The sequence below is a fragment of the Acartia tonsa genome, chromosome 1 (genome assembly GCF_053477335.1).
Source record: "Acartia tonsa isolate MP-2025a chromosome 1, ASM5347733v1, whole genome shotgun sequence".
Lineage (NCBI taxonomy): Eukaryota > Metazoa > Arthropoda > Copepoda > Calanoida > Acartiidae > Acartia > Acartia tonsa.
This window is the reverse complement of record NC_137260.1, coordinates 30804085-30819538: the sequence shown is the minus strand read 5'-3', so window position 1 is coordinate 30819538 and position 15454 is coordinate 30804085. Positions and strand designations below refer to the sequence as shown.

Below are 15454 nucleotides of genomic sequence, written 5' to 3'. Positions count from 1 at the left end.
CCCCCAAAAATAAATATTGTACAGCGATTAAGGCGCGAAGATATGTTAATTTTATTTACCATAAAAACGAGTACTTTTATTATCAAACTGACATTATTCTTTTATTTTAGTAATTATGGGAAAATTGAAACAAATTTAAAATGCACGGAAAAATGTCTATAAAAATTTTTAAAAACTTAATTATGAAATAGCTTCGCTCCAAAAAAAATAAAATACTGAAGGGAAACAAACTAATCTAAAATCTTAAATATATATGAACATAGCTTTGTAAGTATGTCTGTCCAGGCGATAAATTTAATTCAAAAAATAGATATTTATCAAATTATCACATCGTATTATAAGCGTATGACCGGAAAGTAAAAACGATTTCTTTCAACTGAAGTCCAAAAAAACCGTATATAGTTATTCCGAATTTTACGATTTGTATTTAATAAAAGATAGACAGACAAAAAGAAAGAACTAAAATTATTAAAGTGATTATCTAAATTTGGTTACTATCATCATATCTTTGTATAATTGGTCAAAAAGCCTTCATAAAACTCCTAGGAAAGTACAGACGATATTTTTATTTACCATAAAAACGAGTACTTAAGTCAAGTTTTTATTTCTTTGTATGTAGATTTCTAGAATGATATCTATTTTTTTTAATAAAAAATTAAATCGACTTATATCGACAAATTACGGCTTTGTGAAAAAAAAAACTAAAGATATATTTTAAAAATTAAAATCCACGGAAAATGTCTATAATATGTTAAAAGTAAAAGTACTATAGAACCTATTTTTTGAAGCGAAGCTATTTCTGATTTATTTACATAAATAAAAACGAAAATGTCTATAATATGTTAAAAGTAAAACTATAGAAACTAACTTTTGAAGCGAAGCTATTTCTGATTTATTTACATAAATAAAAACGAAAATGTCTATAATATGTTAAAAGTAAACCTATAGAAACTAACTTTTGAAGCGAAGCTATTTCTGATTTATTTACATAAATAAAAACGAAAATGTCTATAATATGTTAAAAGTAAAACTATAGAAACTAACTTTTGAAGCGAAGCTATTTCTGATTTATTTACATAAATAAAAACGAAAATGTCTATAATATGTCTATGTCTATAATACGATGCGATAAATATCTATTTTCTGAAGCAACATAAAAGATAGACAGACAAAAATCAAAATGTATTTCCGTGAGAAATTAAATCTTGTTGTTTATCTCCCTCCCCCACCCCTCCTTCTAACTAACCATTACTACCAATCTAATGAAATTCTCCCCTCTTTTTATAAGGTTTTAATTTAACACCTGCATTTATAATATGTGTATGACCGGAAAGTAAAAACGATTTCTTACAGATTTTTCTTTCTCATAAATTTAAATGATTTCTATTTCAAATATTATTTTTTCAAGATTATATTAAAATAGTATTAAACACAATTTTACGGATATAGGATGTATGTACAATTATAATTTCTACTAAGAGTAAGAGTTATCAAATATAGTAAATTTAAATGATTTCTATTTCAATCAAATATTATTTTTTCAAGATTATATTAAAATAGTATTAAACACAATTTTACGGATATAGGATGTATGTACAATTATAATTTCTACTAAGAGTAAGAGTTATCAAAAATATAGTAAAGACTTATTTAAGCTTTAAGTGTATGACCGGAAAGTACTTAAAATCTTAAAACCACGTTAAAACCATCGCAAATACGTCGTATGATGACCGGAAGAAAAGGCCAAAGGGGGCGGAGATTTAGTATAAATATCTGAGTTCTGTTCAAATACAACTTAGTTTAATAAAATATAAGAAGCATTCAAGACCAAGGTCAACCAGTCAACAACACCAGTCATCTTATACAGTTTTCCACAGTCATCCCTATCAGTATCATCTTATTCTTATCATCATATTCCATCGCCATCGTCCTGTTCACCATCGCCATCGTCCTGTTCACCATCGCCATCATATTTATCATCAATTATTATTAAATATTATCTGATTCTGTTAATAATGCCTTCAGTAACCAGGAGTATGGTACGTGCGGGGGTTGCGGCCCTTGAACCGGCTGTCCAGCCTGCCCGTGTCCAGCGTGCCCGTGTCCAGCGTGCCCGTGTCCAGCCCCAGCGTGCCCCTGTCCAGCGCGCCCATGTACGTGGTGCACCACGGCAGGCGGGAAATATAGGGCAAAACCTGATCATCATTGGTGATCAGGTTTTTAATGCTCCTGGAGTTGGACCTGCTGGTGTAGTACCACCGCCGCCAGTTGACCAGCCTGCCCCTGGTGCTCCTGCTCCTGGTGCTCCTGCTCCTGCTCCTGGTCCTGCTCCTGGACCTCAAGGTCCTCAAGGTCCCAGGGGCCCTAGGGGCGCCGATGGCCCCCCTGGAGTGGGGAATAGGGTCAACAATACTTTCACCATTAATAATAATAATTATTATAATTATATTATTAATGGTGTAAGAGTCCCTATTCCTGTTCCTGAGCATCCTGGCCAACAGAACCAGATAAATATTCACATTCACCAGCACTATCATTAACCATCATCAATCAACTTGTCATAATCAGTTACCTGTTCACCATCGCCATCTGTATATATATTAATAATCCATCGCCATCTATTATTACCTGTTCACCATCGCCATCATATATTCATCTAATATTAACTAATTATTTAACTATTTGTTTTGTATGTATTGTAAATAGAAACTTAAATAACTATATTGAAATTGAATTGTAAATATTATAAAAATAACTTTTGCGTGATATTGTAAAAAATAAATGTGATAGAAACTCAAAATAATACACTTTTTATATTCATTTTTGGTGGATAGTCTTTAGATTTAATTTTATTAGACACTAACACTTTCAAAACGATTCTGGTAACGATTAATTTAATTATAGAGTTGCATGTCAAAAAAAAATCAGTTAATACTTGTGTTTGGATTAGGAACTTCGGATAATTATATCGCATTATTGGATTTACGGCCTAAACTAACCGGCTGCTTATTATATACACTTTTTATATTGGTGGATAGCTTTTAGATTTAATTTAAAAGTTTAAAAATGATTCTGGTAAAAAAGAGAAAAGATAGAGATTTATCGCATCATATTATAGACAGCTTTCCGCTTTATTTAAATAAATCTGTTTTTATGTAAATAAATCAGAAATAGCTTCGCTTCAAAAAATAGTTTCTATAGTTTTAATTTTAACTTAATTATTAAAACCAGATTTTTTAGCCCCGAGGAGCCGTTTAACTATGAAAGAAATAGCTATCTGTCTTAAAGAACGAACGAATTAAAAATTAAAAACTTTGTATATTTGTTTTACATAGAAAGATTCAGATTTCAATTTGAGATCCTTGGTAGAGAGATATTAACAGACATCCTATTATTTTATTTTTTGGTTTTCAATGATAACTATGACATATATAGAGTAGACAGAACAGAAAAAGAGTAGTTTTTATTGCAAATCAAATATAATTTTTTTCATTTGTTTTTTATCCGTGGAGATTAACAGACATCCTATTATTTTATTCTTTGGTTTTCAATGATAACTATGATATATAGACAGAACAGAAATGTACAATCGTTTGATTATTAAAACCAGTTTTTTTAGCCCCGAGGAGCCGTTTAACTATGAAAGAAATAGCTATCTGTCTTAAAGAACGAACGAATTAAAAAGTAAAAACTTTGTATATTTGTTTTATTCAAAAAGAGTAGGTTTTATTGCAATTAGAGTCTTCCAACTAATTCACTTACAATTTTGCTTCATATCCGTGTCATGTTATTTAGTTGACCCTTTTTAAAAAAATTTAAATTTCCCTTCCTTGCGAAAGAATGTTTTTAAAACTTAAAACATATGAAATGATATTATCACAGATATTATCATCAATCTATAATATAATTGGCCAAAAAGCCTTCATAAAGTGTTATAAAGCATATAGAGAAGATATCTATATTCCAACTTTCAATATGTAACTTTGAAGCAATTTTGTTTGTTTTCTACATTACCGAATACTTTGTGAAATCAATTCGTCTCAAATGTAACTTTTCTTAAAAATAGGTTTCTAAAACTTGAAATATAATTTTTAACTTTTCTCACCAATGAATGATGAAAGTATAAATTTAAGAACAATTTGAAATATTTACCCTCTAACGGCTAATTTATTTACTATAATTTCATCGTATTAAATCCAAATTTAATCTTGTTTCTCCCCCCCCCCCCCACCCCAATTATTACCATACCATTACCAGGTTGGTTACGATATTATATATTTGTTTTTTATCCGTGGACCGTGTGACATGAAAGATTAAGCATCAAATCCTCCCCCCCTCCTCAAAGGGGAAATTAGCAGAATTCTTACATGTCTACCTAATAATTATAAAACATACATAAGTAGCGAAGCTCTAAAATTATGAATAATAAATAGACCATTTGGAACAATGTATGGTTGTCTTTTGAAGCATTAAGCTAATAGAAAAACGTTAAAACTTAAACAATTGAATTTACAATTACATAATCCTAAATTTGCCTAAACTTAAAATTGTTTATTAATTATTTCTTATCAGTTCAGCATTTTGATTTTTGATTATTATTTATTATTGTCAACTGTCCTATCCCCTCCTAATATTTATGTTTTTCCCCCTTTTTTTTGGGGGGGGGGGGGAGCTAAACAGATATCCTATTACCTCCTAATATTTATTACATACAACACCAACCCCAATTTTAGGGGGTTACATGGGGGGGGGGGGGCGCGCATTACCACTCCGCCCATATTCATAATGAGCGGTGAAAATGGACAAAAAAATTGTAAAATACGTGATAAAAAACACATTTATAACAATCTTTTTCTATATATAACAATATAGTGTATTTCCGTAAAAAGACTCGGACGGAGGGACGTATGGACATACCTTAATTATAGAGTAACAAGGATTCTTATAATTTCATTTTCACTATGTTTATATATATGAGAGGGGGGGGGGGGGGGTCACGATTAATTTTTAACTTGGGGAGTGGGTAAGATTATAATTTATTATACTAGTGTAGTCTCACCCCTCCCCTATTTGAAGGTTGACCGTTACATTACAACTTACGATACAAATATTGACCCCTCCCCCCCCCCCCTCCCCAAGAAATAAGTTAACAATTCAAAACATATGGAAAATAGGAATTAGCGAAGCTTTTCTATAATTTGTGTTGGTTATAAACGTCAGTTAGTATTACTATTTTATATAATTTATAGACAGAATACTTACTTTATAATTATACTTATGCATTTATGTTAATGTTCCCCCCCCCCCCCAAGAAACAAAACAAAACAAAACATATGGAAAACTCAAAATACTAGGAATTAGCGAAGCTTTTCTATAATTTGTGTTGGTTATAGACGTCAGTATGTTAGTATTTATATAATTTATACTTATAGACAGAATACTTACTTATAATTTTGATTATACTAATGCATTTATGTTAATGTTTTGCTTTAATGGATATTGTCATCCTTGTTAAAAATATTTCACACATCCCATTCCCAACACTTTATATTTGAAGATATATAGAATATTATAAATCTTAATAATTTCTTGGAAACCAACAACAAAGAAAAATTTGTAGGGGGTAATTAATGATTCCTTGAAATTTCATTTGCTTACAGACCTTTGAAGTGACAACATTTGAACATTTGTTTTATTTTTGCTATCGTTATTATGGCGGAACAAGGACAGAGAGTCAGAGTTGGGCGCAGGCGCAAGCCGGTAGCGATGGATGACTTGGTTCCTTACTTCCCCCGTACACTTACCTGCACAGATCCAGAACCAAGTTTATACCCCGACCTGATGCCTGGATGGTACGCCCATTATCAGGTCCTTCACAGATCTTTTAAAGATATATCTAACCTGCTTTACAGGTCGGGGTTTCAGAGTGTTCGGAATATGCAGGCGATCAGACTATTTAGTGAAGGAATTGGTATATACCAATTCCTTCACCAAGCCCTTCCATCTTCTCAGCGTACACGCGAACAAAATGAACTTGTTCTGCAGCAAATGGAAGCAAAATGCAACGGTTACCGTGACGACGTTATCCAGGCGTTAGCTGTCTATGACCGTGCGATATGTTTAGATGGCACAGTAGATCTATCATCAGATGAAGACGAATATCCCGATATCTCCGGCGATGTAAATCCATCTTCCGATGATGACGATATTGACGCCATCCTGGAAGTTCTGGAACACGAAGGTGGCGCGAGCGAAGGTGAAGGTGATGACTCTGATGAGTCAGTGATCATTATCGATTGAATGTTGCGTTGAGTTGAGATCGCATTCCTGTGAATATTTAGTTAGATTCCACATAAATAACATAACTTGACATATATATGCTAATAATAATAAAACTATGAAAAATAATTTTCTTATTTTTATTTAATTTAATTTGTAATTGCGATGCTGCTCTATAATTTGAATTATAATTGAAGAAGTAAGCTCTGTTTGTCTGTAGCTAAGGATCTCGCTAACCACTGAACCTATATGGTTCTCCTTTACAGTACAGCTTCGTATAGGTCCTTAGATGGTTTTATTTGTGTACTTATTTTAACTTTGAATTTAAGACATAAATTTAAAATTATCAATAGCTATAGTATTAACTTTAACAAACAAAAACATTTAAAGTGCCACTAGAGGCCTCTAGGGGCATAGCCGCTAGTAAACTTATAAAGAAGTAAGCTCTGTTTGTCTGTAGCTAAGGATCTCGCTAACCACTGAACCTATATGGTTCTCCTTTACAGTACAGCTTCGTATAGGTCCTTAGATGGTTTTAGGCTATTTTTCTGCCCTTTCATATCCCTTCGAATATAGAGCCTCTAAATGCTAGGGGCGCAGCCGTTTGTATCCAAGGAAGAGACTCGAGAGACGTTTGATATAGTTATTTGATATACTTAGGTAGGTAGGTAGGTAGGTTCGAATATAGAGCCTCTAAATGCAAGGGAAAAATAATATTAATTAATAATTAAAATAATAGGCTATTTTTTTAAGGTCAAAACCTGACAGCCCAGAACCTGAAAATCCAACTTCACCCCCCTTACCTTCTCCCCAATCGAGGTAAAAAAAACAAGTAGCCAAATAATTTTTATATTTTGTCCAGAGGGCAAGGGAAAAATAATATTAATTAATTAATTAATTATTTTAAGGTCAAAACCAGAAAGCCCACAACCAGCTTCACAAACAACACCAGATACATCACCAATGCGCCCACTCAACGTAACGCCGCCGCCGTCTCCATCACCTACAAGTACAACAGCCACACCTAAAGCCGCAGCCACACCTAAAGCCGCAGCCACACCTACAACACCAGCTGGAGACACACCTTCTTCAGCACAGTCATCCCCAGCTGGAGAAAAGCCAAAAGGGAGAGGTGGCCGTACAAGTACAACAGCCACACCTAAAGCCGCAGCCACACCTAAAGCCGCAGCCACACCTACAACACCAGCTGGAGACACACCTTCTTCAGCACAGTCATCCCCAGCTGGAGAAAAGCCAAAAGGGAGAGGTGGCCGTACAAAAGGATCCAAGAATAAACCCAAGATGAACAGTGACAGTACGGAACATATGTTCATCAAAGGTAAGCTTAAATTAGTATAATTAATATCAATAACATAGGTAGTAACATTAAAAATTTAATTGACAGGATGTCTATTTGTCTGTACTTAAATAAAATACATTATATTATATTTATAATTAATAACCATACAATCTCAACCGTAAATACATAAATTTCTAGAATACTAGTTTGTTTTACTTTACCTATATATTAAATTAACTGTTCTATTGATTACCTAGACTGCGTGGGTACAGTACAAGGGGACACACACTCGCTCTATGACCGCCTTGATGGGAAGAGGATAACATATAGTAATGGTGATAAGGTACAAACATAAATACTAAAAATAATAATAAAATGTAGAGGGGGGGGGGGGGCAATTCTTGATGGGAAGAGGATAACATATAGTAATGGTGATAAGGTACAAACATAAATACTAAAAATAATAATAAAATGTAGAGGGGGGGGGGGGGGCAAAAGTGACACTTTTTGAAAGCAAAACTGAAAGTCAAGAAAGGAACACAACTAAAAAAAGAGTTACAGGTGTGAGATTATTAAATAAAATGTTTAATAAAATTAAAATTACTTCAGGTTTATGTCTACTTGGTTAAAGTGCTTGAAGATCATGCTTACATGATCCCCAACTACCCTGGAAAGGGTCAGAATAAGACCCCGTGGGGGCGGGGGTGCAAATACTGTAACTTCCATACCTGGGATGGCACATACCACGTGAAAGAATACCCCACAGAGGGAAAACCAAGAGAGAGATTTATACTGCAAGAAACTAACCTTCTTAGGTAATAATATTAAGTTGACATAAAATAACATGATGTATTAACGCAACGTGCCGGAGCCGTATAATTTTGATGCGGCTCCGGCTCCGGGGAGCCGTATTTGGAAATACGGCTCCCGGCTCCGGCTCCAGCTCCGGCTTCTACCTTAAAATTAATATATCAATTTTTTTCCATTATTGAATTTGATAAAATAAGATAAATAATATAAAATATTTTGCTTTTATTTGATTAAAGCTATATAAAAGTAGAAGGATGTGTGTCTATTTGTTAAGTAACAATAGTTTTTCAGTTTATTATATGGAAATAGACCGTTGCCAAATTATAATATTACTTTAAAAAATCATTTTTACCTAGTCCGGAGCCGGAGCCGTTTTTAACAAAAAATACGGCTCCGGATCCGGCTCCACAAAAAATGTTGCTGCTCCCGGCTCCAGAACACTGGTATTAAGTATTCATAAACATTGATTAAAAATATATACTGACAGACAAGGTGAATTATAGAGTAGCTTTGCTAAAAAAAATAATATTAATTGCTTACCTGTTTAGGAGGTTTACCCGTCACTGGATCATTGACCACAGAGATGTTTACCGAGAGTATAGGAAGGGAGTGAACCTGGCCAGCTTTCAGAGGAAGTTTCAACAGGCCCAGGCAGATGCTGAAGTTATCCATGAAGTCAAAATATACGTCACTGCCCTAGAAGCGCTGCGCCACATAACAGGAAAACTGGTTAATAATGAAAGTTTCCTTCGCTTTAAGGTAAATGTATGTTTAATATTTTTGATCATATTTGCTGTTATCTAATGTCTCATACCTATATTTTTTTAAACAAAATTAATTGAAAATGATTGCTAAAATCGAAATATATCTTCATGTCAGTTAGAATAGTGTATTTTTTAAAAATAGGTTGAAAAACATACTAACTTTAAAAAATTCGCTTTAAGGATAAGGATGCCAATGCCTTTGACCATATCATCGCCAAGCAGGTCGGTTTACTTGAGAAAGGCAAGAAGCAGGATGCACCCACCAGCAAACAGCTTCATAACTGGCTGCAGGGGCAGCACAAGTATTACATGGAATCCTTCAAGAAGATTTTAGAAAATAAAGGTATTAATAACTATTAACTATTAAGTATTATAATTTATAAACTAAAACATTACTAAATAATTTCAAAATCTGAAAGAAATAACAAATAATTAATTTAAATTATCTTCACTTCCGCGGGTGTGTACATTGCCGAAATCGAAGGAAAGGTGCACACCTGCGGAAAAAATGTTAATATTTAATTATTTTAAATAACAAATAATTATAATCAATATTATCTTTGTTTCCGCAGGTTTGCACCTTTCCTTCGACTTCGGCAATGTTCACCACACCGACTTCATTGCAGGTAAGCTAAATAAAATAAATAAACTATTATTATTTATTAATGCAATTACAACTGCAGCAGCTACATAACCTGAATTAAATAAAGTAAAGTAAACTATTATGAATGAATAATATAAAAGAATTACTAATTTTTCAGTAACTGCAAACTATACCGATGCAGACGGTCCCAAAGAATTGTTGCTCGCCTGTGAACAGGTATAAGTTTAAAATTAATTCTTAGAAATTTAGAATGACCACAAATACCTAAATGATAATTTGATTAATTACTTATGTTTAGATGCCTAAACCCGATGCTTCCGGCCGCAGCATCTACGAATATTTCGAAGAACTGTTGAAAAGGTTTGGGCTTGAGCATTATCAACTTCTCAGCTCCACATCCGACTCGGCTGCCAACTGTGTAAAGGTAATGAAAAATTATAAATTATAATTATAAAATCATAACTATTTAATAGTTTTTTCTCGCGTCGTATTTTAAATGGCTTTCCGCGGATGTAAAATGTACAATTGTAAGATAAAACCAGTTTTTTTAGATGAATATTTGAATGAATACGAGAATTAATATTATAAAAAAATACCATTAGAAAGTAAATCATTAATTTATTTTTCATTCTTTAGTCCGTCAAGATACTCAATGAAGAGCACGGGAAAACCCCCACAGAGTATACAAGTTTCATGAACCATGAGGATGAAGATGAGGGAGTCAGTGATGATGATGATGATAGTGATAAGGAAGACACACCTGAGGCTGATAGTGAAGATGAAATCCCGTTGGATATGTTTATAGAAGATTTAGATGAGGTTGAGGATGGTGTTGTAGAAGCCGAAGGTGAGGGTCAGGATGGAGATGAAGAAACCCTGGCAGGAACAAGACAAGGCGATGGCGGCATATCAAGTGCGATTTTCTACAGGTCCATCGCCATCAAAGATCCACAACAAAGAGAGGGTAAGTAAAGTTAAATTAAATTCATTCCCAAAAAATTCAATGAATTACATTTAATGATTTACAGGGGTAGTTTCACGAAATGCATTTAACTAAATTATATTAATTTATTAAATTATTTCTTTTCAGCAATCACAAATTTCGGGAAACTAATAGAAGAGAACATCCAGAAAACAATGGTATGTGATGAGCAGAAATGTGGACTTATAGTGGGAGGTGTTTGCCTCAACCACCAAGTGGAGTTGGCGTTGAAGCAGGCTGCCAAAGTTGTAAGTAAATTAATTAAATGATTAATAGAACCAAGTAAATAACTTATACAGTAACTTAAAAAGTTAAATAATAAATTATACAAAAACGTGAAAATTAACAAATATTATATTTTTTTAGAAAGGGAAGGGGTACAACAGAACCATAATTAACCTGGCAAAGCTGGTCAGTAAAATTATGAATAACAAGAAGCTGCGTCGCATTTTGGTAGAGAGTGGACAACGTATGCTTACCAGATACGTGGAGACGAGATGGAGCTCCAGAATGAACATGATAAAGCGGTTCTTAGAGTTGTTTGACAACAAACAACTACTTCAGAAGGTGAAAAAATCCGTGCAGGATCAGAAAGGTAAACCCAAAAAAGTTAATTATAATTTAAACAACAATTTAAAACTAACAAAATTACCAACTTAAATTTCTCTCTGTCCCTTAATTAAACAAAAGAGAAAGGTAACAAATAGAAGTTTATTAAAATTTAAACTAAATAAATTATTTCTTCTCTCGTTCCCTTAATTAAAAATTAGAACTGTATATATCAATAGAATTAATTTTTAATTTTTAATTTTTATTTTAGTCAACAAGAAGTTTGACAATCTGTGGCCAACACCTGACCAGGTTCTTGCCCTCAGAGAAGTCCTGGAAGTGTTGGAGTGTGTGGATACCATGCTGACAATTCCTGCACAAGCCCATGAGGCCACAATCGTCCAGATGTTCACCATGCTGGATACGGTGTTCTTTACCCTACGGACAAGTATGCCTGGCAACTTATTCGCTAGACGTGTATTCAAGTTCCTTCACCTGAGAGTTAACAAGATTGTCCGTACTAATGCAGGCTGGCAAGTCTGTCTCTACCTACACCCCCTGTCACGCAGTCATTTGGAAATGATTGCGAGTGGCACACAAAGCTTTACGGTGACACAGGATGAAGCAAAAACAATTTTACAACAAGCACCCAAAAATTGTAGGTTGTTGGGTGAACGGCTACACCGAATCTCACTGAGAGCCAACCTAAGTCCTGAAGAAAAGGCAGATGAAGAGGCCGACCTGCGTAGAGCTAATGCGGATGCCGACAATGAGGATTCCGAAGCTGACGAGTACGAATCTCCAGAAACTGCACCTCCCACAGGTAAAGATATACAATATTAATTAAAATAGATAATAATAATAACATTAGTTAAATAATTCAATTATCATTTTTATTAATTATATTTATGTATTACAGGCATGATGACACCCATCCAAAAGATGTTTTGGAACAAACAACAAGAGTTCAAAGAAATTCAGGCTCAAGCAGCAGCCAAGAAGAAAAAGAAAGAACAACGTGACAAACAGAAGGATCCCCTGGACGTCATGAAGAAACACCTGAAAGCTGGGCTGAAGGATTGGAATAACATAGAAGAATCCAAGTTGCATGCCTTGACATACGGTTACCAACGTGAAGTCGCTAAGATAAAGGAGGAAATTGCGAAAGTCAAAAAATCTAAGTCCAAGGATTTCGATGTTGAAGAACGCCAGAAACTGTACAAACAAGGAGCAATGACCGCAACCCACAGGATGCTTACTGCCAGGTATGAACATGTTGCAGAGAAGATATGTTATCCACCTGGACTTGTCAGTTTGATGACCAACTTCAACAACTTACCTGTTTCTAATGCGAGGTGTGAGAGAATTTTCTCACACCTCAAATTAGTTTACTCATCGAGGCGCTATAACCTAGAGAAAGAAACCATCCACGCCATCATGTTCTTGAAGATGAACAAGCTAGTCCCCAAGAAGTCCCAAGCATTTTGGGATAGGCAGGTAAAAGTTACCAAGAAGACAGCAACCAAGGAACTGGAAAAGTGAAATAATTTTTGTAAATATGTTTATCATATTAATTATGTTGGAAAGAAATAAAGTAGAAGTAAAGTAAAACAAATAATTTAATGAAATAATTTTGTGTTTTTTAAATATCTGTATCATTACCATTATAAAATAAATGTTGTAATAAAACCCAAAAAACTGTTTATTGATATATTTATTTTTTTTGCAGTATTGTTATTTAATTTAACAAGGATGAATAATCAATAAGTAGCGAAGCCAAAAACATTACTCAAATCATACTTGTCTTGTGTCTTTATGCGTGGATGGTCTCTTGCTCGAGGTTCTAGAGTAAATAAGTTGGACATCAAATGAAAGTAAATACTAAATATCCAAAAATAAATTTGAATTTCAATTAAAGGGTGATGGAAAAAAATAAAAATGCGTACTTGCCGCTTCGCTTATATTATTGTACATTCAAACATCAGTAAACCAAAAATCAGACCAATCGGATAATTAGGTCACATAAAAATTTGTTGTTAAAATGTAAAAAAAATACGGACATTAATGTCAGAACTGAATTATCAGAATGCGAATATATAAGAGTCTAAGCAAAATTGTAAGTAAATTTGTTTATAAACAGCTTGATAATCAGGTTTAATATGAGCGTACATTTAAAACCGAGTTTCAACGCAAAAAAACGCGGAGCCGAATCTAGAAATACGGCTGCGGATGTGTGTATATTTGGTAACATATGGTTTTTAAGTTTAAATTAAGGAAATAGACCGTTAAATCATATTATTACTGTAAAAACTCACTTTTAACTAATGTGGAGCCGAGCCGTTCTGAACGACGTAAAAAAATGCACGGAAATTCTTTTCGAACACAGGGATTCAATATTTTTAGGTAAGACTTATCGATAAAACACACCCGATACTTTGTAATTTTGGAACGATATAAAAAAATAAAAAATAAACATAATTAAAAACAAAGTATGGAGCTTGCCGAATTATTCACAGTATAAAATCTGTGCGTTTAAAATTGAAATTACCAAAAGGCAAAATAAGAATAATTAAGTTATAACGAACAGACTTATCACTTTATATTTACAATTTATTACAAAATCCTTACCTTAATATACAGTAAATGATTATGTGTACTGCCTTCCGAAATAGAAAACATAGCCTATTATTTTGACGTGTATGTACTCTTATGACATTCACTCAAAACAATAGACTACAATAATTTTTTTCGGACGACAGTACAGAATTAGATCTTCTTGTGTTGACACTTGACTAAGACTTTGTTTCTTTCTTCTTTTTTTTTATAACTATGCAAATAATATTTATCACTTTATTTTATTGTATTAATATAATTCCATTTGAAGTTTTCACATTGAATATTAAATTTTTTATTATTTTTCACTTTTCTTTGTATCTAACTAACGCGTAGTATGACGTGTCAATACACTCTGAAATTCAAATAAGGACTGAAGAACTATGTGTGTGTGCACGAGGTGCACGAGGTAGAAATGTACATGGGTAATTAGAAACTTCAATATAATTTATTTCGTTATATTTACATTTTTTAAAATAAGATTTTTTAATATGTTTTGACCACGGTAAATAATAAAAATTTATCCCTGATATAACAGCATACACCGGAAACGGATGATATCAAATAACAGGGAATCTATAAATATATTGTTACAAATACAATTACAAACTATTATAAGTTAACTTTAATATATTTCATTATCGTTATATACTTTTTTTACGTAATGCAAAATTATCCTTTTTTAATATTAGGAAGAATTTTTATTTTACCCTGTAAAAAAAGCAATGAAAAAAGTAAGACGTCTAAAATGTCGTATTCTTAACAGGTAGACTTTTTGGAGTAAGGAAATTATGTCATCACATTAATTTCATAGAAAGAACCTAAAAGTCTAATATATCTAGTAAATTTTATTTCGGAATTGTTTAACGAACATACTTAATTTAAGATTGCGTGATTTATTTCGAAATAGAAATATAAAACGTAAAAATTTATTATTTTTCAAAATCTTCTATTTATTTACCAAGTACTTCGTATATAAATATTAAGAAATTTGAATATTTAGAAAAATAGAAATAGGGATGTATTTTTGAACGAAGTGAGAGGGGAATTAATATCCTATTTTTGAAATAGAATTCTTGCACACGTATATAAATATTCCCCAATTTCAATATTTTCATATCTCTGAATTCCCTTCCAAATTTACTCGAAATACGATACGTTTAGGGTTTAGAATAGTTAATATTTAAAATATCTAGTAGACACATCATTGAAATAAGTCATGGAAAACAAGCACGATAAAATTAATTCATTGATATATTGTAAAGAATTAAGTTTTTAATGAATTATTTAGATGAAATCAAAAGGTCTAATTTTACTCTATACCAGAATACTATATATATGAAGCAAAACACTCTAAAAGCTACGAATTTTACCCAAATTAAAAAAGTCCTTTTGCTCTGATCAAAAAAGACCACAGCAACAGTAAAATTAATTTTTAAATCCCCTCAAAAAAGTTTATTGGGGACTTAATTCAAATTTAGGCTCTGCAGTTTAATTCTACTGGTGTCATAGTATATTTTTGATATATGTTTTAAAAATAGGTTAAAAACAGT

At 32.7% G+C, this 15454-nt stretch overlaps 3 protein-coding genes across 3 annotated transcripts; all 3 read left to right on the top strand.

Moving 5' to 3' along the window:
* Positions 1 to 7108: 7108 nt before the first annotated feature.
* Positions 7109 to 7934, top strand: LOC145327131 (uncharacterized). Its single transcript, XM_080170680.1, has 2 exons — positions 7109 to 7618; positions 7837 to 7934. Exons 1-2 carry the CDS (start codon positions 7243 to 7245, stop codon positions 7932 to 7934), a joined length of 474 nt encoding a protein of 157 aa, XP_080026806.1. The 5' UTR covers positions 7109 to 7242.
* Positions 7935 to 8117: 183 nt separating this feature from the next.
* LOC145327127 (uncharacterized) lies at positions 8118 to 10912 on the top strand. The gene is made up of 7 exons (XM_080170673.1): positions 8118 to 8394; positions 8938 to 9148; positions 9334 to 9496; positions 9726 to 9779; positions 9915 to 9973; positions 10056 to 10181; positions 10394 to 10912. The coding sequence occupies exons 1-7, from the start codon at positions 8231 to 8233 to the stop codon at positions 10727 to 10729; spliced, it is 1113 nt and encodes a 370-aa protein (XP_080026799.1). The 5' UTR covers positions 8118 to 8230; the 3' UTR covers positions 10730 to 10912.
* Positions 10913 to 11001: 89 nt separating this feature from the next.
* LOC145317263 (uncharacterized) lies at positions 11002 to 13506 on the top strand. The gene is made up of 3 exons (XM_080158266.1): positions 11002 to 11334; positions 11560 to 12111; positions 12208 to 13506. The coding sequence occupies exons 1-3, from the start codon at positions 11163 to 11165 to the stop codon at positions 12828 to 12830; spliced, it is 1347 nt and encodes a 448-aa protein (XP_080014392.1). The 5' UTR covers positions 11002 to 11162; the 3' UTR covers positions 12831 to 13506.
* The last annotated feature ends 1948 nt before the right edge of the window (positions 13507 to 15454 follow it).